We start from the raw sequence: 27,113 nt of genomic DNA, 5'->3' as shown, positions 1-27,113 counted from the left end.
TTTGGTTTTTTTTGTAGTATTTATTAATATATATAATAATGCTGTTTGTGTGTTAGCCAAAAAAAAAAAAAGAAAGCGGCAACATTTATCCATTCCAAGGCAACGCATTCATATCATATCATAATTGTGAGCAACAAGCAATGTTCGACATTGCCTTCATTCATGCATAATAATGTTTAAATAATATCAAATGTTAAAATACTTTATATGAAAAGATACACGGTTGCAACAAGCACACCGCATCGTTGAAAAAATAATTGCCATGTGTCGTCATACAACGACATCTTACATCAATTTAATGTGACATTCGTTCCGCTGCACTGACATCTGCACCCGCTTGACCAACCCGATACATTGCAAAGTTGGCCGCAGTTCCTATTGGAGCAGTGCTTGTACCCGCGACAGTGCCGCTAACTGGTGTTTTAATACCCATTAATTCACATAGTTGATTACGTATGGGGCGCACTGTAACCAGTGGCAAGCCCCAATCAGTCTCCGATAGTAAATTTAATATTTCATCCATATTCTCTTCGGGAATATCACAAGCATCACCATGTAATGCCAAAGATTCATATAATTTAGTAGCACTGGTTTTGCGTACGTGCACATGAGTGAGTCCAAGGAATATTGCCAATTTAGATAGGATACGTTTGCAAAGATGGGGCACTTGTACCAACTGGCAATAGACATTTATGCTCGATATTAGTTTGTATAGTTTTTTGTGTCCTTTTGTTTCGATATTCAACAGGCGATAAATATCTTCGCCAAATGTATTCGAGTTGTCCAATAATACATCGTTAATGGTCCCTAAAAAAAGTAAGGGTAAATTAATATTGTGACGAATATTAGCATCACTAAGTTTCTACTAAATAAATGCACAACAAAAATAAAGCATCCACTCTTATGTAGAAGGCGTCGAAGAGATACATATCTCACACACACAAATATGTAGTCATCAGCCAAAGTAGTTACTCACACATACACACGCATATTAGCATGAGAAATGCATAAGCTACAAATATACATGCCTATAGCTGGTAACCAAGCATGAAGTTCGCCGAATTACTAGACCTTAGGAGAAATGGGTGAACGAGGAAACCGAGAGTATAAAAGCAGCGCCAACTGAGTAATAACTAATCAGTTTTGATTTAAACATGCTATTAGTTGTGAAGTATAATTGTGAAGTACTAATCCCAAAGTAATCTAAATAAAGACCAGTTGGCAATACTGAATATTGGAGTGATTTATACGACAGTTTAGCGATTCTAACGTTAACCGAAGGTTTCAAATAAGCGGAATTTCCCTAAATTTGTTACAATATGTAGTAAAAACGGCGGTCGTTGTGATGGTGGTAGCGTGCTCCACATACCACACCGAAGATCCTGGGTTCCATTGGTGTGGTATGTAGAGCACGCTACCACCACAGATAGTACAGCTGCTATGAAAAACTTTTCAGAGAAAACTCATGTGCCTTGCCGATGCCGTTCGGAGTCGGCGTAAAACATGTAGGACCCATCCCGCCAATTTGTAGGAAAAATAATAGGAGCATGAACCAAACTACCTAGTTCACTCTCTGCGCTTCGATGAGTCTTTTAGAGCCACAACAGAGGTGGAAAGTTGGTGCAATGGCGCTCAAGTGTCAGACAAGGCGATACAACAACAAGATCAACAAGTGATTGTTCCAAAGTAATGGAAGTTGTAGTGCCTGCGGTATACTGCGCTAATTCGGAAATAATCATATCCTACTAGCTTCAAGATCACTGCAGTGTTGTCCAGGAGGAACTAGTTGCCATAACTAAAGCAGTACAAACGTCCGAATTATATAAGTTGATATTAAAAGAAGGCAAGATCGGCACTGCAATGGTGGAAGCAAACCATTCCATTCGAGTGCCACTTCCCAAAGTTTTTCCCCTTATTACTTTAGATGAACCAGCGTTATTAATTGTTAATTTATGGGGAAACTGTTATTTTACCTATTCTTAAGTACTTAAACTCGAACTTTTGTACCAGTAAAACTTGGAAATCTTTCATAATTTTGCCCCAGGTTAGCGTATCTGCGCCCGCCGTGGTGTGGTGGTAGCGTGCTCCGCCTACCACAACGAAGATCAAAATTTTAGAAACAAATCTTTTAAATTAGATGAAAATTTTTCTAAGCGGGGTCGCCCCTCGGCAGTGTTTGGCATGCACTCCGAGTAAATTTCTGCCATGAAAAGCTCTCAGTGAAAATTTATCTGCCTTGCAGATGCCGTTCGGAGCCGGCATAAAACAAGAAGGCCCCGTCCCGCCAATTTGTATGAAAAATTTAAAGGAGCACCACGCAAATTGGACGAGCACGGCCTAAAATCTCTTCGGAGGTTGTCGCGCCTTATATTTATTTATTTATAACGTATCTCCAAGTAAGTACTGTGTCATCAACCCTAGGTTAGGTGGTAGCTGCCCTGATAAGGATAGCTCACTTGGACAACACGAAGGTCCGTTTTGATACCACATACACCAAAAATAACAGTGACTTAGAGAATCGTTGGGAAGCAACGATAAAGCTCCGAATGATACCGATCTCAACTTTGGATAAATCCTCTGGAGATCCAAGTGAGCCGCGACCGAAGTACTTTCGCCTAATTCTGGCAAAAGCTGGGCAATAAAGCATAAAGTGATTTGGTGATTCCACCTCATAATCCTCCATACAGCTGCAGCAGGATGGAGTTTCCAGTATATTGAGACGTACCGCATGGATACCCATGAGACAGTGCCCTGTAAAAACCGCAATGACCATTGATCTGTGAGCCTTAGTGAACCCAATTATTTCAGCAGACCTCCTGCCCTCCACTTTCGGCCAGAAAGATCTTGCTACCCTGCAAGACGTGGTGTCCGCCCAACGTTTGCTGAGCTGACTCGAGGCCCAGCTATGGAGGAGCAATCCACAGGTGACCAGCGGAATGCCGAACTCCCTACAGCCATCCTCATCCGGTTCAGTTGTACCGATGCGGGCGAAGAGATCCGCTCGACAGTTACCCGGGATATCACTATGGCCCGGGACCCAGATAATCTTAATTCTAAAATAATTCGATGCAATCGCAAGCGAGGTCAGGCACTCCCAGACCACCCCCGATCGCACTGTAGTTGAGCTCAAGGCCTTGATAGCCGCTTGGGTATCAGAGTAGAGGTTAAATTCCCAAACTGTAGTGCACTAGATAGCGTTTTATCCACCGCATCCTTAATCGCAGCAACTTCCGCATGGAATACACTGCAGTGATCAGCCAACTTAAACTTGCGGCTTACATTTAGCTCTTAACAAAAAAAGACCCCCACCAACCTTTCCGTCCAACTTTGACCCATCTGTGAACAAGATAACCGGTCCCATGCCCCAGACGATTCCTCGTCCCCACTCCTCTCTCGTTGGAACGACTGGGGTGTAGGTTGTATAGGGAGCAGTTATCGGCATACAATAGTCCGTTGTGTCCGGGATAAAGTCGAAACTGGTAAGAAGGCTAGAGTGTCCAAAGTCAGAAAGCCCATAGCCCATATCACGAAGCCTGACCAACGACCTTGCCGCGGCCGCCTTTCTCGCTATATCTACTGGATATATGTATGTTCAGCATGACGTTCAGTGCCAAGGTAGGTGTTGTTCTGAGGTCATCAACCCTAATGCTGCCAGCCACTATTTGTAGTATTGTTGGATATTTATACTTCATATTTACCTGAGCTTATTAAAATATCTAAAAAGTTCAACATTGGATATGTGACCCGCTCATTCATGACATTCTCTTCGAAATTAGTAACAACCTCCTTACACAAACGTGGTACTTCTGCGGGGTGTGTGCGTAGGAATTCGAATAATGCTGCCGAAGAATATTTTATCTTAAAAAAAATGAAGAAAAGTTAATGACATGTTGTTTATTCAGGAGGAAATATTATTTTTTTTTTTTTTTTCAAATATAATTGGCTTGAATTTTAAATAAGTGGAGTCAATATCGCATTGCCCTTTCCAAAACACTTACTAAAGATTCAGTTAGCTGTCCAATGCTTGCGCTTAACCCGAGCAATATCCGTCGCGAATAGTCGGGCAATTCTAGCAAGGAACAGAATAATGGGAATGTCTGATCGGCAAACAGCCATAAAATACTATTAACATCAGCTGGAAATACTTCCAATAGACGGTCGTGATGGTGTATGTGTGGTATGGGTGGTGTATTGGTAATTATCTGGCAAAATAAACGTCCGGCAAGTCCACGTGTACGATCGATTTTTTCTACAGCTTGTTGCATAAAACCAAGCATTATTTGATGCACTTGTTTGGGCTGCAGTAGTTCCTTTGGGCATGTTGTGATTAGTTGATAAATAGCTGAAAAATAATTTTTTAATTGTTTATTAATTGTTTACTGCCTTATTCATAAAAAATAAAAAAATAGGTTTATAATGCTCTTGTAATTGGAAATTCGTGTGAAAATGTCAAAGTAGCGTTATAAACTTTTCTTATTTTTTATGGTTAAGAGGGTTAAAATATACCATTCATTGCAGCCTCACGCACCCAAGCGCCGATATCACCACGATTATCTAATGTGTATTCATCCAAAGCCTTAAGCAAACAATCCACAACTTTATTGAAGTATTTTGGATTACCGAAGGAAACTAAAATAATGGAAATAAAAACTTTAATACATTTTTACTCTAAGTATTAAAGATCTTATTAAGGATTTTCATTTTATGCTCGTGAAATTCTAATTATATTGTGGCGAATTTTCACATCACTAAATAAATGCACAACAACAAAACATTAAAGCAAGGTACATAAATATATTAATAATCATTTACCCACATATATACATGGCAACGAAGAGATAACTCACACACAGATGTAGTCATCAGCCGAAGTAGTACTCACGCATACACCCGCATATGGTCATAAGATAGCAATAAACTACAAATATACATGTATATAGCTAATAACCAAGCAAGAGATACAACTGTTCTGGAATACAGTTTCGCGAAATAACTACACCTTTTCCAGTTTAAGTTCAGATTTTTAAAATTCAAGTTCAGAAAATTGCAACTCAAGTTCAGAATTTCCAATTTAAATTCAGAAATGTATAATTCAAGTTCAGAAATGTACAATGCAAGTTCAGATTTTCCAATTCAAGTTCAGAAAATTACAATTAAAGTTCAGAAATTCCAGTTTAAATTCAGTAAACTACAATTCAAGTTCAGAAACTTACAATTCAAGTTCAGAATTTTCATTCAAGTTCAGGAAATTACAATTCAAGTTCAGAAAATTACATTTCAAGTTCAGAAAATTACAGTTCCAATTCAGAAATTTATAAGTACGGTGTTGATTTTATACTTATATGTTGCTTGCGGAATTGTTGATGCTTCGTTGACCATGTTGCCAAAATGGTGGCTTGGGTATAGTGTACCCCAAGTTTTCTTCAAGGTGTGTACATCCCGAACCTTGAAATCAAATGGAGGATAATTCTTTCCAACAAGTGCATGATGACGCTACGGCCAAGAAAGTAATTAAGTTGAAACAGCAGTTTTGAAGCAGTGGAAGGGAGAGACCTTCACAGAGTTGCGAAGGTGGAGGTAGACTTGACCTCTCATGGTGCTCTCAATCGACGTCAGTTACCGCGCAACAGGGAAAGCTGGCATGATTTGTTACGAAACTGCCAAAATCGCCACTAAGTGCCAATTCATGATGAATGATGATGATGGCGAATAAGTTGAGATATTTTGACATATGGCACCAAAATCTATGCAGACAGTACCTATACGTTACTTTCGGGAGTGTGGACGCTCCGTTGACTGTTTAAGTGGTCATATCTTCGTCATCACTGCTGTCATACTCAGTGCAGATCAATGGTTGTGACACTAAGAATATAGCTGGATGGCATTGTAATTGCTTCTTATGAGCGAGAGTTTTTTCTTCGCTATCTCGCAAAATTGATTTAAAGTAGTTAAGATGTCCAATGCTTGCTTATGACATAGATACCATATTACATACATTTATTTCCATTGGATGAAAAAAAATACCCGATAAATTTTCTGAACTTGAATTGTAATTTTCTGACTTTGAATTGCAATTTTCTGAACTTGAATTGGAAATTTCTGAATTTAAATTGGAATTTCTGAACTTGAATTGTAATTTTCTGAATTTTAATTGTAAATTTCTGAATTTTAATTGGAATTTCTGAACTTGAATTGTAATTTTCTAAACTTGAATTGCAATTTTCTGAACTTGAACTGTAAATTTCTGAACTTGAATTGTAAATTTCTGAATTTAAATTGGAAATTTTGAACTTGAATTGTAATTTTCTGAACTTGAATCGTAATTTTCTGAACTTAAACTGGAAAAGGTGTAGACCTTAGGAGAAATGGGTGAATGGAGAAACTGAGAGTATAAAAGCAGCACAAGCTGAGGCATGACTAAGCAGTTTGATTTAAACACGCAATTGGTTGTGAAGTAAGAGTTATTATAAAGTACTTTCAAAGTAGTCTAATAAAGACCATTTTGCATTATTGAATATTGGAGTTATTTATTCAACAGTTTAGCGATTCGAACGTTAGCAGAAGGTTTGGAATAAGCGGAATTTCACTAAATTCGTTACAATATGATCCAAGGGTCTTATTCCGTAACCTGATTCGAATGAAAATGCTATTCGAAAGCTGTCAAATTTCATACTTTTTTTTAATTGCGAAATTTACGCATAATGATAACAAAAACAAAAAAACCTCTAAACGTTTGAGATGGTTGCGAAATTACCGACATGTTATCAAAACAGTCCGGAATATGCCCAGAAATTATCTCTTAAATAATTCTGAAATGTTTTCGAAATTGTGCTGGCATTTCGTAAACCGATCCCGAAATCTTATGAGAACGATCCGACAACAATCCCTAAATTATCCAAAAACGTTACCGACATCATACAGAAGCCAATAATGGTCCTAAAACGTTTTACAAATAGTCCGGGAATTGTCCCCTGATAATTCTGAAAGGATAAACATCAAAAAGACGATTTGGAACTAGAGTGCCATTGGATGCGAAGAAATGCGCGAGCGCTTTTTGCCGGCACTATGTAATGTATTTTTTGGTTGACAAATCTTAACGACACAAGCATAAACACAGCACGCCCTCTATTACCATCACCGCCAAAGAGGCTGAAGAAGTAATCGAAAATGCTAAACCATCCAAAGCAATAGGCCCAGACGATATAGCCAGGCCTATGCTTAAAAATCCTGGCAATGAGCATTCGAATATCTAGCACATTTCTTCAACATTTTGTTGTTGTTGTAGCGATAAGGTTTCTCCCCGTTTATCTTCAACCTGTCTGTGTCCACATTCATCATCCCCGAAATATGGAAAGTGACGGGGGTGGTACCACTACTAAAACCTGAAAAACCAACTAATGTGGGAGAATCATATCGTCGGGTATCTCTCCTATTGTCAGTAGCCAAGACACTCGAAGCCATTCTGCGTCCCTATTCCACAGCAAACCGCGTGTTGCCAACCCCCAGCATGGCTTTTGAAAGCTACATAGCGCTACCACCGCGCTAAACGCCATCAACACACAAATAAATTGCGCACTGAATTTGAAACCTTCACCACAGAACAATACTTGTAGCACTAGACGTATCAAAAGCTTTTGATAAGTAAACCACGGCATGTTATTGCAAGATTTGAGAGGGTCAGCCCTTCCTCCTAGTATCAGAAGGTGGACTTCAAGTCATCTTTCTGACCAGAAGAATTAAGCGAGGGGTGCCACAGGATGGTGTCCTATCCCCGGTTTTGTTTAACTCCTTTATATCGAAGCACCCTTCGCCACAAGGAGTTACCATTGTATCCTGCACTGCTACAACAACAACAACCATTGCATCCTCCGTCGATGACTGCACGATATTGGCTACAGGTCCCAGCCCACCCATTGATGGGCTATGTAGTAAAATAAACGATTATATCTCTAATCTCTCCAGTTTCTTTGCTTCCCGAGACCTGACATTATCACCATCGGCGAACCTATTTACACAAATTAAATGGGGTTACAGGTTTTTCGCCTCACGAAACCTGGCATTATCACCGACTAAATCCTCCGCGACTTTATTTACAACATGGACGTCCCAAATGTCGACCATTTTGAACATCCACGTCGATGGCACTACGCTACCGACTGTCCTATACCCCAAAATCTTGGGTGTGGCGTTTGATCAGGATCTACATTTTGGTGAGCATGCAGCCGCAATTGTCCCGAAAATCCAGAGCCGTAATAAAATCCTCAAATCGCTTGCTGGCAGTACTTGGGGAAAAGACAAAGAAACGCTCATTACCACATACAAAGCAATGGCCAGCCGATTGCATACTACGCGTCCCCTATATGGTCGCCAAGCCTAAAAACTACTCACTGGAAGAAGCTACAGGCCTGCCAAAATATTGCTCTCAGAGCCGCCACGGGCTGTGTTTTATGTCCCGAGAAAACCACCATCTAATCTACTCAATGAGGTGAGAATACTCCCCATCAGGGAGAGAAATGAGATGCTAACCAAACAGTTCCTGTTGAATACCCAGAGACCTGGGCATCCCAACAGGCATCTGATTGATGAGCCAACACCGCCTATGGGCTTAAGGAGTAATCTCCGTAAGCATTATGAGGAAATACGGCACCTAAGAACTCAGCCGTATGTAGCAAAAAAAACACAAGCAGGTCCTCAGTGAACTCCAGAAACAGGCCTTTATGCCAGGAATTGCCCGGTAAATCCAGTAATCAAAGACCAGTACCCAAAACTTGCGGAAGAGGAACGCATACTCCCTATGGAAACGCGAGTCACTCTAGCTCAACTTCGTTCTGGATACCGTAACAGGCTAAACTCTTACCTATCCAGAATCAACCCCGACATACAAAATGTATGCCCCGCTTGCAATGTGTCCCCACATGACAGTAACCACCTCTTTAATTGTAATGTGGAACCAACGCCTCTAACACCCCTTTCATTATGGTCCACCCCTGTTGAAACTGCAAGTTTCCTTGGGCTCCCGTTAGAGGATATTGATGACAATGTGTGATCGGTCGCACCTATTAGGTGGGGCGAAGCACTGCTACAACAACAACAATAACAAAAGCTATAGCAAATAAACAATTAATGCTTCCAATAAGAAAGTGTCTCATACTCACCTTTACTATCTCGATTGAATCGTAATGTTTGTACCACATTGCTAAGCGCTTTAACACTATCACGTCTGGCCTCACTCCACGTACCCGTTACAACACTCTCGTGTTGATTCAAAACCTGTCCAGTCGTTAAAACGGCCTGTGTTGGTGTGAGAGAATGTTTTATAAGATTTTCGAGTATTTCATCTAGGTGTGCCGATATCATAAAATCAGGTAAGACCCCCAAAGCGCTTATATAACCCATACGTATATGCTCTTCCAAATTATTATTGGCACCCTTTAGATAAACATGAATAATTTCAGCATTTGCTGCTGAACGATCTTCACTGTTATAGAATGCGCGACAAAGTTCGGCAAAAGCAGCTATGGCACCTTCACGTATAACTGCAGCTTTATTTATCAAACACTTATCCACAATATATTGCCAGGAGTCTGAAAGGTATAACAAATTTTTATCTATATATGTATATATAAAAATGAATGTCCGTTTGTGTGAGGCTTATAGAATCAAAAACTATTATTATTATTATTATTATTATATATACAGGAGTCGAGTGATAAATCACTGAACTACATTATTTAGGAGCACTAGTGACTATGACCTTCGGCTCGCTTGACAATTCTTACGTTTCTGTTATAGTGATTTTAATTAAAATTTTTTGTGCCTACGGCCTCGGAGCAAATGTCAAGGGCGCACCGGCCTGTGATTTGCTCAGAGCTCGTGTGGTGAACTTAAATCTATATTAACTTGATTAAATTTGTCGATATTAAGTATTTTATGACCTTTTCAGTGTTCTGATTTTCAAGTATTAGGCAATCTGATGGTGTGAGGCTTCCAAATATATTTGTTCTAATTTCGGTGAAGTAATGGCATTCGCCAAGCAGGTGGATTACGGAAAGTTGATCCAGGCAGCAGTACGGGCACGGTGGTCGGTTTTCCCCTTTAAGTATGTGGCTATGTGTCACGATAGTGTGTCCGATTCGTAAGCCAGTTAATATTTTTTGATTACTCCAGGAGATATCTGGGGTGCGAATAAGTTTCCTACCGGTTGTACCAAACTTGCTGTAATGATGTTGCGACTTTACTGACAATTGGGAGCTTAGTTCCTTAGAGTGTGTGTATGCCAGGCGAATCATATCGTCCTTAGGGATCCATTCGGTTGTACAAAGTGGTTCATTTGTTGCAAGTTTGGCTCTCTGGTCCGCCGCTTCGTTGCCTTTGATTGCTACGTGACCGGGGATCCACATGATTCTAGTCGATCCTTTGCACTCTAGCAATTTACACCGAAGTTCGTTGAGTAAGTGGTTTTTTACTTTCGCATTGGTAAGCGAGTTGACTGTGGCGAGGCTATTGGTACATATGACAAATTTACCTGTGGTTCTGTGTGTATACTCCACTGCCTTTAAGATTGCAACTGCTTCTGCTGTATATGTCGAGCAAAAGGGAAGGAGACTGCCCACGCTAATGGTGGAAGAGTTTAGAGTCTACAACTGCGTACGCTTTTTCGGATTTGGTTTTGGATACGTCTGTGTAGATGATTTTCCAACCATTGTTTTGTAAGTTTGTTGCGGTCTTATTGAAATGTTGTTGGTATACCTTTGGGCTTGTTACGTTTTTCCGATATTTTGCTAGGTTCGACCAGATGAAGCTTTCCAGGGATTGCCAGGGTGCAGGGCTTTTGACACCCACATTTTTTTATGTTTAAGTGGATTCCCAGTTCTTTTGCTGCTGATATACACCTCGCTATTGTGGACGGATGTCGTGAAGGTCGTTTCTTCATTGTTTGCGTTTTTGCTACTTTGCGGAGCAGATGATTATTGCTTTGAATGACCTTTGGTATTAACTTCATTGTTGTAAATGCGATGCGCTCTTGTATTGAAGGCAAGCCTGCCTCCGAAAGCATATGTATGATGTAGGGAAGCCGCGGATGCTCCTTACTGCCACATGGTATGGTGGAAGTATCATTTTTATGTTTGCCTTTGCACATTGCCCGTATATTGGTAAACCGTAATCCATCTTCGAAATGATGAGGGCTTTTGTGATATTGACGAGTGTATACGGATATATCCAACAATGTTTCGATGATAGATATTTTATAATATTGAGTCGTTTGCTTAGCTCTACTCTAAGATATTTACAGTGATTTCTAAATGTAAATCTTTTGTCGAAAACTACTCCTAATATTTTTGCCTTGTCAAGGTTTTCAATATCGACACAATTAAAGTTTAATATTAATGGCGGGCAGTTATGCTTCTTACACAAGTATAGAGTCTTACATTTATTATATGCGAGGGATGCTCCCGAAGCTTCTGACCAATTGGAAATTGCTGTGAGAATTTGATTAAAATCTTCTCTAACCAGGTTGAGATCCTTACCTTTGGTAAACAGTACTACATCGTCCGCGTAGGTTATGTGTGATATTCTTTTAAAATTTAATAAATAATTTTCTTGCCGGCTTGAGGTCCAATTTTGTAAATAAAATTTTTTTCAAAAATTGTTGATAATAGTATACTGTTAATTTCGTCGAAAGCCACTATAAATAACACCACTGAAAGGGGGGAACCCTGAGGTATTCCGTTATAAAGCCGTTTTGAATTTGAGTATTTATTGTTGTATCTGACAGCGAAGGTCCTATTGGTCAGGAAAGCTTTTACCAAATTTAATATTTTTGGGCCAATTTTCCATCTTGCCAATTGTCTTAATACTACGTGTATGCCAATCCGATCGTATGCTTTTTCAAAATCGAGGCTCAGGGTAAAGACATGATTTTTTGTTGAAGTGGCATTAGAAATATAATTTTCGAACAGTAGCAAAGCATCCATGGTACCTTGCCCTTCTTTAAATGCTGTTTGATGCGGGCTTAGGAATAAATATGGCGTTAGCCTTCTTATGATTTTGAAGGTTTGTGTCTGAGCGATTCCTTTTATAAACCTTCCATAAACCACATTTCTCATCTCTTAGGGAAGATAGATATTCTGACCAATATGGGACTATTTTTTTATGTAATTTGTAGTGGGTTTGCGGTATAGAGTAATGGGCAGCATTGCGGAGAGCTTTTTGTATTCTTCTTGCTTCTTTATTAACATTATTTGAGAATGGAATATTGGATAAGAAATTGATTATGCCAACTTGAAATTTTTCCCAATTTGCTTTATCTGTAATAAAATTTGGAGCAGGTCGGCTGGTATAAGAGAGATTGGAGGACATTTTTGTTATTAGAGGAAAATGATCGCTACCATGTAATTAATCCAGAGTGGTGCACGTTAATTTAGTGGCAATTTCGGCTGTGCTCATAGCAACATCTACATGCGTGAAAGTTCTTCGTGTGGAGAAATGTGTTGGAGCGTTGTCGTTTAAAACGATTAAGTCCTCTGAGAGAATAAGGTTCTCTAATATTTCTCCTCCTATATTTAAGAATTCATGAGCTTAACACCGGCTTATAATAATTGAATTTAAATTATTATGTTTTTCTAAGATAAACTGAAAAGAAAGAAACATTTAATGGCATATTGCGATGGACCCATTTCTCCTCTTTTGTTATTGGAGTCAGAACCCCATAGGGGGCTCCATGCATTCATATCGCCTATGATGATGACGTGGCCATTTACATTGCGAAAAATGTTTTGGAGATCAGATAGATTAAATGCTTGATCAGGTGGGATGTACATGGATATGATGGTAAATTTTATACCGAGGTTGATTTCAATAGCTATTGTTGCCAATGGAGATTGTAGGTGAATATGCTTGTGCGGAATATCTTTGAGAATGATAGCAGCAACTCCTTGCTTATTTGAGTTGTTCTGTGGTAAATTTGAGAAATAACTGATATATCGGTTTGATATATGTATAGATTTATTGAAAGGCAAGTGTGTTTCTTGCAAAGATATGATAGAAGGATTGTGTTCGTTGATTAGGAGCTTAAGCTCTATAAAGTTGTTATTAAGTCCTTGGATATTCCATTGCAAAATGTTGAATGACATTGGATATTTGAGATCAGAGGACTAATTACTGTATATCAATATCGGAATCCTGAGATTCCGTGTTTTTAGTATAATAATCATTATTTTGGATTAGTTCTTGTGTAAGAGATGTGCCGCTGGTCTTATGCTGCTTATAGCAGCAGTTTTTGTAGACTCTTGAGTCTTTAGGTTGGTGGCTCGAGCAGCCATTCCGGCATAGGATGAAGTTGAGATGTACTTGGGAGTTGTGACATATAGATGGACTTTGCTTGCTTCATCGAGCATTTTTGTTGGGTTTTGATTTTAATAATCTCTTTTTGTTGGATGTATTTGGTGCATTTATTACTATTTGATGGATGCTCCTCAGCGCAGTTTGCGCATTTAGTACGTATACAGGTATCACTACCATGAGGCGGGAGGCTGCAATTTACGCATAAGGGGTCATTTTTGCAATTTTTCTTGGTATGCACTAGTATTTGACATGATTTGCAGCGCATTGGGTTGGGGATGTATTCTCTGACACTAAGTTTATGCCATGAAACTTTCAGCGACTCGGGTTTATAGAGATCGAAAGTCAGTAAAATAACCCCGCTTTCCTTTTGTTTGTCAATGAATTTCTCCTACTACGCCTTGCGACTCTAAGTTTTTAACTATTTCCTCGTCTGAGACGTGGTTCAGGACGGGAGCATAAATCGTACCTTTAATAAAATTCAAGCTATCGTGATATTTGCACTCTATTTCGCAGAGTCCTGCTAGTTGCTTGGAAGAAATGAATTTTTCTGCAGCGGTTTTATTGCTAACAAGAAGCAAGAGACTACCGTCTCTTAGTTCCGACACGCTGATAATTTCTTTGCTAAATAATTGTAGGGAATTTTCAACCGCAAAACATGATAGATGTGATAAAGGCTTATCTTTGTTTGTTGCCGAGACGACTACAAATTTAGGGTTAGGTGTCACTACTGTTGGCAATAGGAGCTTTGGAAACTCTTGCTGAATTGGTGGTTCTTGACCGGATTTGCGTTTTTTCTTTTTATGGGGACTGGTAGCTAACAGAGAGTACCTATTGTCCCCGAAAGTAAAAGCCCCGGGGGCCATAGTTAACTTTTAATCAAAATCACTTGGTGAGTTACACGTGCACTTGACTGTCAAACGAAAAAATAAGTATCACTTATTTGTTGTTTGCCTAACGGCACTTAGAATGCAAATGAAAGAAAATCAAAACACTACCGTACGCACTGAGAGTTCGATTGTTTCTGAGAATCAAAAACTAGCCGGTTGATTTTGTTCAAACTTTCACATAAGTTGCGTATATCTCACGTGGTGGTTTGCACATAGGTTTGGTTGCGATCAACGCACAGGGTCTCGAGATATAGGCCAAAACGTGGACCCGGGTACCCCTAGAATGTGTTTATAGAATATGGATAACAAATGGAAGCTTTTGATGAGTGCCAAAACGTGGATCAGGGTAACACCCCCGGGTGACTAGGGTCTTCTCCAGCGGGTTAGGGGATCAGAATATACCCGCGGTAGGTATGCCTGTCGTAAGAGGCGACTAAAATACCAGATTCAAGGGGCTGTGTAGCGCAACCCTTCAGGTTGCCAGCGCAATATATAGCTTCTCTAAACCCAATTGTCAACCTCACCTATCCGCGGCGAATCCTGTTTCACTAACAGACGAGGCTATGGGGGTGGGGAGGGAGGTAATGGCCTGAAGGTTCAATGTGGCCACATAAATCGTTCCCGAGATGGTCGGGCTAGCACCTTAATGGTGGTGTGGTACCGGGGCGTACCGTATCTGTATCCGGCAAAGGACCATCACAACGATAACACTCCCCAAAGCCTTCGGAGAGCAACCTTATAGCTACAACAACAACAACTAGGGTCTCGAGATATAGGCCAAAACGTGGATCAGGGTAACACTAGGATGAGTTTTTACATTATGGGTATCAAATTGAAGCTGTTGATGTGTGCTTTAGTACAGAGTGAGTTTCATGCCGCTGGGTGACTAGAGTCTCAAGATATAGGCCAAAATGTGGACCCGGATACCCCTAGAATGTATGTGTAATATGGATATCAAATGAAAGCTGTTGCATCAACCTGGCAAAACTGATAAATATGCATGCGAAGCCGAAATAAAGACATGAATTAATAATACCCACATACCTATTTACATACGACTTTTGGTATAAAAATTTGCCTATATTAGTATTCACGATCCTAGTTAGACGGAAAAAGCTTATTAAAATGTATGCAGATATACCAAATTTAGGGCAAAACAACGTCTGTCGGGTCTGCTAGTATCTTATATAACTACTAGCAGACCTGGCAGACGTTGTTCTGCCCTAAATTTGGCTTCTCTGCATACATTTTAATAAACTTTTTCCGTCTAACTCTGCCCTAGCCCTCTACACTTTTTCCTAATCTTTTTATTCACTCCTCCCTCCGCCTTTTTCGCTTCATTTCCATCTTCGTCTCATTCTATTGTCTTTCTGAGTCTCCTCCTCTCTTTTCTCTTCTCTCAAGTTTTTCTCCTTCTTCATCTCTTATTGCCAGTGCCAGAGGGTGGTATGTATTTTGTTCCAGTCCCATTCCGAGTCTCAGTCTCAGTCCCAGTCCTAGTCCTAATCCCTGTCCCAGTCCGTCTCTGGTATACTTCCCGGAAAAAAGCATCGTATATACTAATATAGGCAAATTTATATACGAAATTTTAGGCAAATCGAATAGGACGTATGTAAATAGGTATGCGGGTATTATTAATTCTTGTATTTATTTTGGCTTCGCATGCATATTTATCAGTTTTGCCAGGTTGATGCGACTAAATCGAATATCACAATGAACTTTAGAGCTCTCAGCAACAGCTTTCATTTGATATCCATAATATACACACATTCTAGGGGTATCCGGGTCCATGTTTTGGCCTATATCTCGAGACCCTAGTCACTCACCGGTGTAAAACTTACTCTGTATTATAGCACACATCAACAGCTTCAATTTGATACCCATAATATAAAAACACATTCTAGTATAACTATAAATGAGCAATTCTTGTATATTCGTATATTTGTATGTTTGTATAACCCAACAATCTCGGGAACGGCTCAACCGATTTAAATGAAAATTGGCACAGAGATAATGTATCGCCTTCTAAGACTTTCTAACTGGGTGCTGCCACTCAGAATGTTTCCCAAGGTTGCTACCTCTTCGAAATTAAAAAAAATTGCATTAGATATGCCGATATGGGTATCAAACGAAAGGCATTTCACTCCGCATTACAGTAGGGATGCCATTCAGGGTTGCCACCTATTCGAAATTAAAAAATGAGATATGCCGATACGGGTATTAAACGAAAATTTTTTCTAACTGGGTGCTTAGGGTTGCCACCTACTCGAAATTAAAAAAAAATTGCATGATATGCCGATATGGGTATTAAACGAAAAGTATTTCACTCCGCATTACAATAGGGACATTTTTGAATAGGGTTGCCATTTAGGGTTGCCACCTATTCGAAATTAAAAAAAATGCATGGGATATGCCGATATGAGTATCAAACGAAAGGTATTTCACTCCGCATTACAATAAGGACATTTTTGAGTAGGGTTGTCATTTAGGGCTGCCACCTATTAGAAATTAAAAAAAAATTGCATGAGATATGCCGATACGGGTATCAAACGAAAGGTATTTCACTTCGCATTACAATAGGGACATTTTTCAGTAGGGTTGCCATTTAGGGTTGCCACCTATTCGAAACTAAAAAAAAGCATGAGATATGCCCATATGGGTATCAAACGAAAAGTATTTCAATCCGCATGACAATAGGGACTTTTTAGTAGAGTTGCCATTTAGGGTTACCACCTATTCGAAATTAAAAAAAAATTGCATGAGATATGCCGATATGGGTATCAAACGAAAGGTATTTCACTCCGCATTACAATAGGGACATTTTTGAGTAGGGTTGCCATTTAGGGTTGGGGTGGTTAGACGAAATAGTACTCTACTTATTCATATTCTATTAAAGCTTTAAAGGGGAACATTAAAGTTAAAAATCTTTGTAAAAAAATCTTACACATGATTCGACTTAATTTTCTGAATTTCACACACGCTAATAAAATTGAAATGCAATATCAAGGCACCGTGGCAAATTCTAGCAAAATATATTTAAATGCATATTTTTGGCAAATATGAAATGAATAATTGAAATTTCTCATAGATTACTATTAGAAAGTTTTCTCACCTTAGCAAAAGGATATCTCACCATGGTATTTTGCTCCCGGTGAACTCTAGAGGCATATGTTCAATTTGAAGAGGACATCTAACCATTTAACTACATACCAACAGATGGCGCTTAGGAACGTAAGTTGACAATTAATTAAGCTAACTGATAGTTGTCATTTTGGAGGGTGGAGCCGTGTGTAGAAGTCCAAGAAAGTGGGGAAAGCTTCTGACCGCCATTCACCTGGGAATGGCCAGAGCGATTCTTTGGCATGCGGTTCAAGCAGCTCACTACTGCCGGTCGCTTGCGACCAAGTATCCTCTGGATAGCCGCTAAACATCCGTTTAGCGGTGAGCTAATGTGAGAAGGCGACAACCTGGCTAGGCCACTCTGACATAATCGGTTTAAGGGCTAGCCGGGGGGAGATCACATCGGCAGCGTCTGTACACCTCTAGGTGCGGCTGCAAGCGGGCGTCTGTCTTGGAGCAAGCGCTTCGCTATATAAACTTGCCAAGTAATATTTTCACCACCGCTGAGCGGGTTGTGCGCTAAGCTTGGGACCCGCCACGTAAAAACCATACTCCAATGAAATATAACAAACCTCGGATAAATACACTCTCTATTGATGACGACCATGGCAAACGTTTGAAGGGCAATGAATTGATGGCATGCACCTGGAACGTCCGCTCCCTGAATGGGATTGGTGCAGATGCCCGGCTGGTTGATGTCCCCGTCAAAGCAAAATCTGACATCACCGCCATCCAAGAAATGTGTTGGACGAAGCAAGGAAGAAAGAAGATCAAAATTGTGACATCTATTGGAGTGGCCATACGAATAAGCGCAGTTTCGGCGTCGGATTCGTGGTGGGAGAGAGGCTTTGTCGCCAAGTTCTGGCGTTCAAACTTGTGGACGAACGTCTCGCCGCTATCCGAATAAAAGCAAAATTTTTTAATATATCATTCATCAGCGCCCATGCGCCGAAAGAGGAGAAAGACGATGAGGTGAAAGACACTTTTTATGAACAATTAGAACGCACATACGAGCGCTGCCCCCGTCATGATATAAAAGTCGTGCTTGGCGACTTTAACGCCAAGGTGGGCAAAGAAGGTGTTTTTGGCCCTACAGTCGGAAAGTTCAGCCTACACAATGAAACTTCTCCTAACGGACTGAGGCTGATTGACTTTGCCGGTGCTTGAAACATGGTTATATCCAGCACGAGGTTCATGCATAAAAAGATACATCAAGCTACATGGCTGTCTTCTGATCGAAATACTCGCAATCAGATCGATCACGTTGTGATAGACGGACGGCATGCCTCCAGTGTTTTAGATGTGCGCACGATCCGAGGACCTAACATCGACTCGGACCATTATCTCGTTGCAGCCAAAATACGCACCCGCCTCAACGCGGCTAAAACTAAGGAAGAAAAAACACAAGGAAAGCTAGACGTCGAAAAGCTTCAATCACAACAGACTGCCAATGATTTCGCAACTCGACTCTCACTCCTGCTCTCTGAGAGCACAACTCATCCTGAAGGAATACAGGAGCAGTGGTAGCATATCTCCAAAGCACTTCGTACTGCCGCCGAGGAAAAAATTGGTTACCGGCGGCCACGAAAAAACAACTGGTACGATGAAGAATGCCGCGTTGCAACCGAAAGAAAAGACGCTGCCTACAGGGTTACGTTAAAAGCGAGCGCGACAAGAGGAGTGTGTGAACGCTATCGTGAGTTGAAAAGGGAAGCGAGGCGTCTTTTCAGGAAGAAAAAAGCAGAACAGAAAGGCATGAGTGCGAGGAGCTTGAGCTGCTAGCCACCAGGAATAACGCCCGAAAATTTTACCAAAAAATACGGCGACAGATGGAAGGTTTTAAGACCGGGGCAAACTCCTGTAGGAACGAAAACGGCGACCTTGTAACTGATGTCCAGAGAACGCTTAGATTATGGAGAGAACACTTCTCTGTTCTCCTAAATGGAGGCAGCAATTCACCGCGCAGAGATTAAGAACCCGATCCCGCAATCGATGATGATGGAATATATGTCCCCCCGCCCGAAAGTTAGAATAGCAATAACCAGATTGAAAAACAACAAGGCCGTGGGCGCTGATGGATTGCCTGCGGAGCTGTTCAAGTACGACGACGAGGAGTTGGTAAGGCGCATGCAGCAGCTTCTTAGCAAAATATGGGCGGAAGAGTGCATGCCCTACGGTTGGAATCTAAGTGTTCTTTGCCCAGTCCACAAGAAGGGGGATACTGCAAAATGCACCAACTATCGTGGAATCAGCATATAAGGTCCTTTCAAGTGTATTGTGCGAAAGATTGAAGCCCACCGTGAACCAGCTGATTGGACCTTATCAGTGCGGCTTCAGACCTGGTAAATCTACCATCGACCAGATTTTCACAATGCACCAAATCTTGGAGGAAACCCGTGAAAAGAGAATCGACACACATCACCTCTTCGTCGACTTTAAAGCCGCCTTCGACAGCACGAAAAGAAGCTGCCTATATGCCGCTATGTCTGAATTTGGCTTCCCCGCAAAACTTATACGGCTGTGCAAAATGACGTTGAACAACACCATCAGCTCAGTCAGAATTGGGAATGACCTCTCCGAGCCGTTCGAAACTAAACGAGGTTTTAGAGAGGGTGACCCCCTATCGTGCGATTTCTTTAATGGAGAAAATCATACTAGCTGCAGAACTTAACCGCACTGGAACAATATACTATAAAAGTGTGCAATTACTGGCATATGCTGATGACATTGATATCATCGGCCTAAACACCCGCGCTGTTAGTTCTGCTTACTCCAAACTGGAAAAAGAAGCGGTAAAGATGGGTTTGATTGTGAATGAGGGCGAAACGAAGTGCCTACTGTCATCGAGCAAAGAGTCAACGCGTATGCGCATATGCGCCTTGGCAACCACGCTACTGTTGGCAGCATCAATACTAACAACAACATCAGCTCTAATATCCAGCGAAGAATCACTCTTGCCAATAAATGCTACTTTGGACTAGGTAGGCAATTGAAAAGTAAAGTCCTCTCTCGGCGAACGAAAATCATACTCTACAAGTCACTTATCGTACCCGTCCTGCTATATGGGGCAGAAGCATGGACCATGACAACAGCAGATGAAGCGGCTTTGGGACCCCAGCGGGTTAGGGGATCAGAATATACCCGCGGTATGTATGCCTGTCGTAAGAGGCGACTAAAATACCAGATTCAATGGGCTGTGTAGCGCAACCCTTCAGGTTGCCAGCGCAATATATAGCTTCTCCAAACCCAATTGTCAACCTCACCTATCCGCGGCGAATCCTGTTTCACTAACAGACGAGGCTCTGGCGACCCCAAGCTCCTCATGGAACTTGGGGCTGGGGAGGGGGGAATGGCCTGAAGGTTTAATGTGGCCACATAATTCGTTCCCGAGATGGTCGGGCTAGCACCTTAATGGTGCTGTGGTACCGGAGCGTACCGGATCTGTATCCGGCAAAGGACCATCACATCGATAACACTCCCCGAAGCCTTCGGGGAGCAATCTTATCGCTACAACAACAACAACAAGCGGCTTTGGGAGTGTTCGAGAGAAAAGTTCTTCGAAAGATTTGTGGACCTCTGCGCGTTGTCGATGGCGAGTACCGAAGAAGATTTAATGATGAGCTGTACGAGCTATACGCAGACATCAACATAGTCCAGCGAATTAAAACGCAGCGGCTGCGCTGGCTAGGCCATGTTATGCGAATGAAAGATGATGCTCCGACCAAGAAAGTGTTTCTATCGGAACCCGCCTATGGAAGCAGAGGTAGAGGGCGGCCCCCACTCCGTTGGAAGGACCAGGTGGAAAACGATTTAAACTCCCTTGGTGTGACCAATTGGCGCCGGTTGGCGGAGCGAAGGAGCGACTGGCGCGCCTTGTTGGACGGCCATAACCGTTTAGACGGTTCGCCAATTAAGTAAGTAAGATAGTTGTCATTCGTGAAATTTACGAGTATTTGGAATGTAATAAAATTGTGAGACTTCCATAGTGTATAACTAAAAAAATGTTTGAAATTAATAATTCGGCGCATGAAGATACTCGGCCTAAATAACTTAGTTCTCGATTTCACTAATTGTCATAACAATCCCTTATACGGCTGGAATTACCCATTTCAAATTTTTCATTCCAGTTCATTTTGCGGTTAGTGTTTGATATGTTTTTGAAATCTATCTTTAAGGAAATCAAATATTGGTAAGTAAAAATATTTAATATATGTACATATAAAAAAGTTGAGTTTGATTAATGATGACATGTAGAACAAAGTATGTTATGCGGCATACTCGAAGATTGCGGAGCAAAGACCGGTCGTCCAGGTACTAGTCAATATACCTATGCATATCTATGCATATCTATTACTCACCAAGACTAATGATCGATATCTCAATGCGTGCCATACTACAATTCTTAATGAAATCAGTACTACAAGTTTTCATTATTTCACCGCTCATACCACGATAGAGATCACGTTGAACGTATTTTGGAATTAATTCATTTAATTCAGTTAATAATTGATTTGAAAGCAATTTTTTGCCTGCGCCACCCTGTTCTTCTGCCTTTTGATCCAATTCACTCAGCGCCAACGTTATCTCGCCAATTGCCAAAACAGCACCATGACGCATATTTATGTCAATTGATTCGGTGTTGCCTAAAAGTTGACTTAACACAACAGCCGACATATATTCTGGAGCACGGAATGTTAGCTTGCGCAGAGCCTTTGCAGTCAATTCACGTATCGTACTATCCCAATGATTCACTTTACGTTTTATCAAATGATCGATTAACGGTTTTTGATATTCTTCATATTGCGCTATAAAATCGGCGACATTCAAGAAGGAATTTTGTCGTAGACCAACAGTAAAGAAATCTGTTGCAGTTGATATTTCTATGCCGTGTGGAAAATTTCCCAAACGTCCAACACTCTCTTGAAATGCCGCAGCCGCAGCGCGTCTACAATTTATTTCACGATCGAATACAGCTACCGTTAGCAAGCCGGATGATATTTGTTCTACAAAAGGTTGTACATCTTCTGGATTGTAGGCGCGCGCAAATGCCCAACACATATAACAAGCTGCATCGCGTATATGTTGACCGACCGACATATATCCTTTCATTTCGTCATAGAAGAGTGCTTGCATTAGTAATGGCACTAACGTACGTAGGCGATGTGGTAAAAGTAAACCACGCTTGGCCAACTCAGCCAACGCCAAACATGCACCATGCCAAGCTTCGTGCGGCTCTAGCGTATTAAGAATATCAATAACGGAGCCGATCACCTCATCGGCTAATTCTTTAGATAGCCGATTAGTGACACGTCCTATACCTTTGGCAGCACTCCAACGTATATCACTGCCGCCACTACGCAGAGCCTGCAACAATTCTTCAATAACTTCTTCAATGGCATCGGGTACAACAATTTCTTCACCATCGCCGCTTTCGTTTTCGGGCTGATCGTTTTCATTACCACCAGCGCTTACATCTGCTTGCGAGCTTGTGGTCTTACTTAAATTCATTGCCAATGAGCGGGTACCTGAAATAAAGCTTGTTAATAGGTGCTTTGTAATAATTTGCATATTTTATTTTTAAGGTTGCCGTCACACGATTATGTTCAGGTTCATCTTTGGATCTCTAGTGAACCTAACCTTATTACGAAAACAGGTTATAAAGGTTTGATGTGACCCTATCAGACAATCAGGTTAGAAATCTAAGGTGTTATTACAGGGGAGTTTTGGGCCGATATATACCAAGGAATGCCGCCACCACTTACCAAAACCTTCGGGATGTGTTTTGTCACTACACCGTATAAGTGACATGGAAGATATCTTAACCTATTTTAAAGATAAGAGGTGAGTCGATCAACAGTGTCGGGGGGGTCTAACAAGCCGATTAAAACTAATTTCCAGCTGGCTAAGAGACTCTGATTATTGCCGCGGTAAATCATCTATTTCATAAAAGGCGACCTCCAGGGGTTGAACAAAATTGTTCCCGCAGCAGTCGGACTGTTACCAGAAGATGCTAGTTCCAACACATAAAGGCTTTCTATGCGGCGAAGGACTGTCGTCATAACATCAAAATACTTGATGGCTGACCAGCGTCTCAGCTGGCATTTGCTATTTTTCCCCCAGCGGGTTAGGGGGTTAGAATATGCCCGCGGTAGGTATGCCTTTCGTAAGAGGATCAAAATACCAAATAGATTCTAGGGGTTGTACAACGCGACCTTTTGAAGCGGTTGCCAGCGCAATATATAACTTCTCCAACCCAATTGTCAACCTCACCTATCCGTGGAGAATCCATTAACAGCCGAGGCTCTGGAACTCCTCATTGATGTAAGGGGTGGGAGGGCGGTTTGGCCTAGAAGGTCGCATGCGGTCATACTAAATCGTTCCCGAGATGGCCGGGCTTGGTACCGGAACGTACCGGATCTTCATCCGGCAAAGGACCGTCAACATTCGATAACACTCCCCAATGCCTTCGGGGAGTGTCCTTATCGCTACAACAACAACAAAAACAACACTTGCTATTTCTGTTGTTCTTAACATTGGGTAGCTCTCTGTGATACAGTTCCGGAATATAGAGATAGTAAAATAACAAATTCCACTTATCCTGCGTTTTAGCTATAGATCGGAAGATCAAATTAAAGTGGGACACTTTGAAACTAGTAGCGCTCCACCGTAAACATACTCTCGTAGTGTTTAGCAATGGCTCGAAGAAACGCGAGGGCTTCGGAGCTGGGAGTCATTGAGTATGAATTGTTTAGGGGTTAATGGAGCTATTATGGCGTTAGGGTATCTCACAATAAGGGAAGAATTTAGGCAGGAGGCAAGCCTCAGAGAACGACACTGGCGTGGAATTCCAGGCAAAGGCACTAATAGAAAGACGGATAATCATAAAGCGATATAAAGTCATGATTAACATCCGGAAACAACAGCCTTGGAATTTTGACGGGCATACTTACAGTCACTGCAGATTAAATAGCCTCATGCACAAACTCTATATTTGGTCTAGCAATCTCCATCGGTTCTGCGACAGCGAGGATAGGCGGTATAGCACACCCTTCTCGAATGTGATGCCATCGCAAAAAGACTCCTTATATCGATAAACCTGGAAAATAATCATATACACTCTCTAAAACCAAGCACCCTTCTGCAGGCAGGAGATGACCTGTGGGTTCAAGAGAGTGCAACCCATACCGCCTGCCAATTTATTGGGACAATTAGTAGCAGAATACTACAGATTTGAGATAAAACTCGATCTAATACGTTCTCTAAGTTAAATTTGTTGCAAATGGTATATTTAACGCCATGAAGCCAAGACTGAGCCCGTCCTTTATTTGTTTATGAGCTCCAGAGTACAGAAATCGAGATGGAAAGAGACTAAAACGACCAAGTCTAGGTTTTGCTACAGGAAGCGGAATAACTAGTTATCAAGTAGGTTTCAAAGATTATTTTAAAGTATTTTGTATTAGAATAAAAATGGAGTCTTAGGTCCATACAAAGTATTTCGTCTTACCGCGCTTATAACGCCAACCTGCTAATCTTGGTTTTAAATATACCAAACCAATACGCTGTACAATCTTTATATAACTCTTGTATTTCAAGAAATCATTGCTATCCTTATACTGTAGGCTAACAATCCAGTGTAGCAATTTATCTGCATAAGGCAACAAATCTTCACGTTTTCCATGTTTCAATATAGCCGACACTGCAGCTAATTCACCAAATTTGGCATCACCACTCTCCCTCTGATGCTGACTCATTACCCAATCCAAATAACGTTCCAAGTAAATATCTTTAATATCGGCGCGTACCAAATATTTGGCAGCTAAATATGCTGCTATATTACTGCATGTATCATTTGTGGCCGAATAAAGTTGACAAATATCAAAAATGCGTTCCATTTTAGATTTCGTTTGTGCGTGATTCATTAATATTTTACCATCATTTATGCCGTTCCCATCAGTAATTGCAGAGTGGCCTGCATTACTAGCAGTTGTGGTATAGGCGTCGAGACGTGACATATGGAATGGATTCAAAACCAATATTGACATCCAAAGTAATAACATATAACGCGTTTCCCAATTATTATGTTCTGTCGGATTTTGGCGTTCGAGCAAATCCAATGCGAATTCCAAGTCAGTCAATTCATGTGGCAAGAATTTTACCAACACTTTATATGTACGCACTTTACTAAGGATATACATATATTTAAATGCAGTATGAATTGCATTTTCTGGTAATGCTTTATCGTGCACTTTTGCCAGCAATCGCCCCAACAACAAATCCAAATATGGATCGAGTAAATGGGGCTGCTCTTGGTATCTTAAATAACGTAGAGTATTGTTTCATATATGTATAACTAAATTTAATAAAAAATAAGTTGTTTTTTACCTGGACAAAACTTCCGTATATCTTTCGTAATTTCGTTCAAATCCTGGTTCATCGCAGGCCTTCATTGTATCGATCATTTCAAGTACTTGATCCAATTCCGTAAACTGTTCCAGCGTATTTGAGGGACCTTCATCTTCCTTCAGTTCCTCGCATTGCAGCATTTTCAAGCTGAATTTATTTATCTATTTTACTGAAAATTTTTGGTTAAAATTTTATGTTTTTGAAACAGCCGGTTGCTGAGTGTGATGTCAGTGATGTTGGGTTTTTTTTTTTTTTTTTTTTTTCAATATATATTCAACTATATGGTTGGCTCTTATCTACAGCAACAACATACCTTTGTTCAGATTGTCAAAATCTGCGTGATGGTGTTACGCAAATGGAATGGAATGAAAACATAAAACTTAGCAAAATACTTGTTAACATATTTTGTGTCGAATTCGATTGTTATATTGCAGTTTTTAATTGCGAAAAATGTTAGAAAATTTACCAACCAGTGGGAAAATAATTTCACTTGCAGTTAAGGGCCAATTAATGGTGACTTATAACCATATAACCAAAAGATAAAACAGCTGATCGAACCTACCTTAAAAGGCCAATTAATGGTGACTTATAACAATAAACCATAACAAGATAAAACAGCTGATCGAACCTACCTTATATAATAATTTTAAAGCAAAATTATTTTTATACTGTAAGTCATTAAGCATGTAATGTATACAATTTATTTATATATATATATATATATTTTTTTTTTTTACCTTGAACTAGGTCTTAAAGACCGTAAATAAATAAATTATTATTATTATTATTATATCCATAACCTAAAAATATTTGAGTTGGTTAATTTAATAACTTTTTGTAGATTTTATTCATTGTTTTGGATACGTTATGGCCAACAGACTTATTCTTTGTGGAATATGTTTGTAATTTTTCGCGTTTTCTTCATTTTTATGAAATTTTTACGATTTTTAGGTTAAGGCACCATTAATAGATCACATTGGAGATGGTTAAGGACGAATTAATTGTGAATAACCAGATAAAACAGCTGATCGAACATACCTTATGGGAATCAATGTAATCGATTAATGGTGCCATACCATAACGCTAACTCGATTACATTAGCTATCATCCGGTGGCAAAATCCTGAGCCAGATAAATAATTTTGCACGTAAATGCAACAACAACGATTTGAGCCAGATAAATACAGATAGAAGTCTGGTTCAATTTGTGAGCCAGATAATTTGTTAATTACTTCTTTTTAGGTTGGCAACGCGGCCTTTAATATACCTACTTTTTCAAAAATAGATGTCGCTGCTTAGCCTTTCGTCGTACGAGTTAAATGAAAAACAGCGGCGCCATCTGCCTATCACATTTCGGTGT

General features: G+C 40.5%; 1 protein-coding gene across 1 annotated transcript; it reads right to left on the bottom strand.

The window, feature by feature from the left end:
- On the bottom strand, positions 1 to 26,017 carry Tbcd (tubulin folding cofactor D). The gene is made up of 8 exons (XM_067767293.1): positions 25,734 to 26,017; positions 24,856 to 25,664; positions 21,710 to 22,876; positions 9,156 to 9,584; positions 4,507 to 4,629; positions 3,999 to 4,342; positions 3,699 to 3,858; positions 1 to 807 (listed from the first exon to the last, which is right to left on the bottom strand). Exons 1-8 carry the CDS (start codon positions 25,892 to 25,894, stop codon positions 296 to 298), a joined length of 3,705 nt encoding a protein of 1,234 aa, XP_067623394.1. The 5' UTR covers positions 25,895 to 26,017; the 3' UTR covers positions 1 to 295.
- Between the last annotated feature and the right edge of the window lie 1,096 nt (positions 26,018 to 27,113).

The sequence above is a fragment of the Eurosta solidaginis genome, chromosome 2 (genome assembly GCF_040869045.1).
Source record: "Eurosta solidaginis isolate ZX-2024a chromosome 2, ASM4086904v1, whole genome shotgun sequence".
Classification (NCBI taxonomy): Eukaryota; Metazoa; Arthropoda; class Insecta; order Diptera; family Tephritidae; genus Eurosta; species Eurosta solidaginis.
The sequence above is the reverse complement of the archived record's forward strand: the minus strand, read 5'-3'. Positions and strand labels throughout refer to the sequence as shown.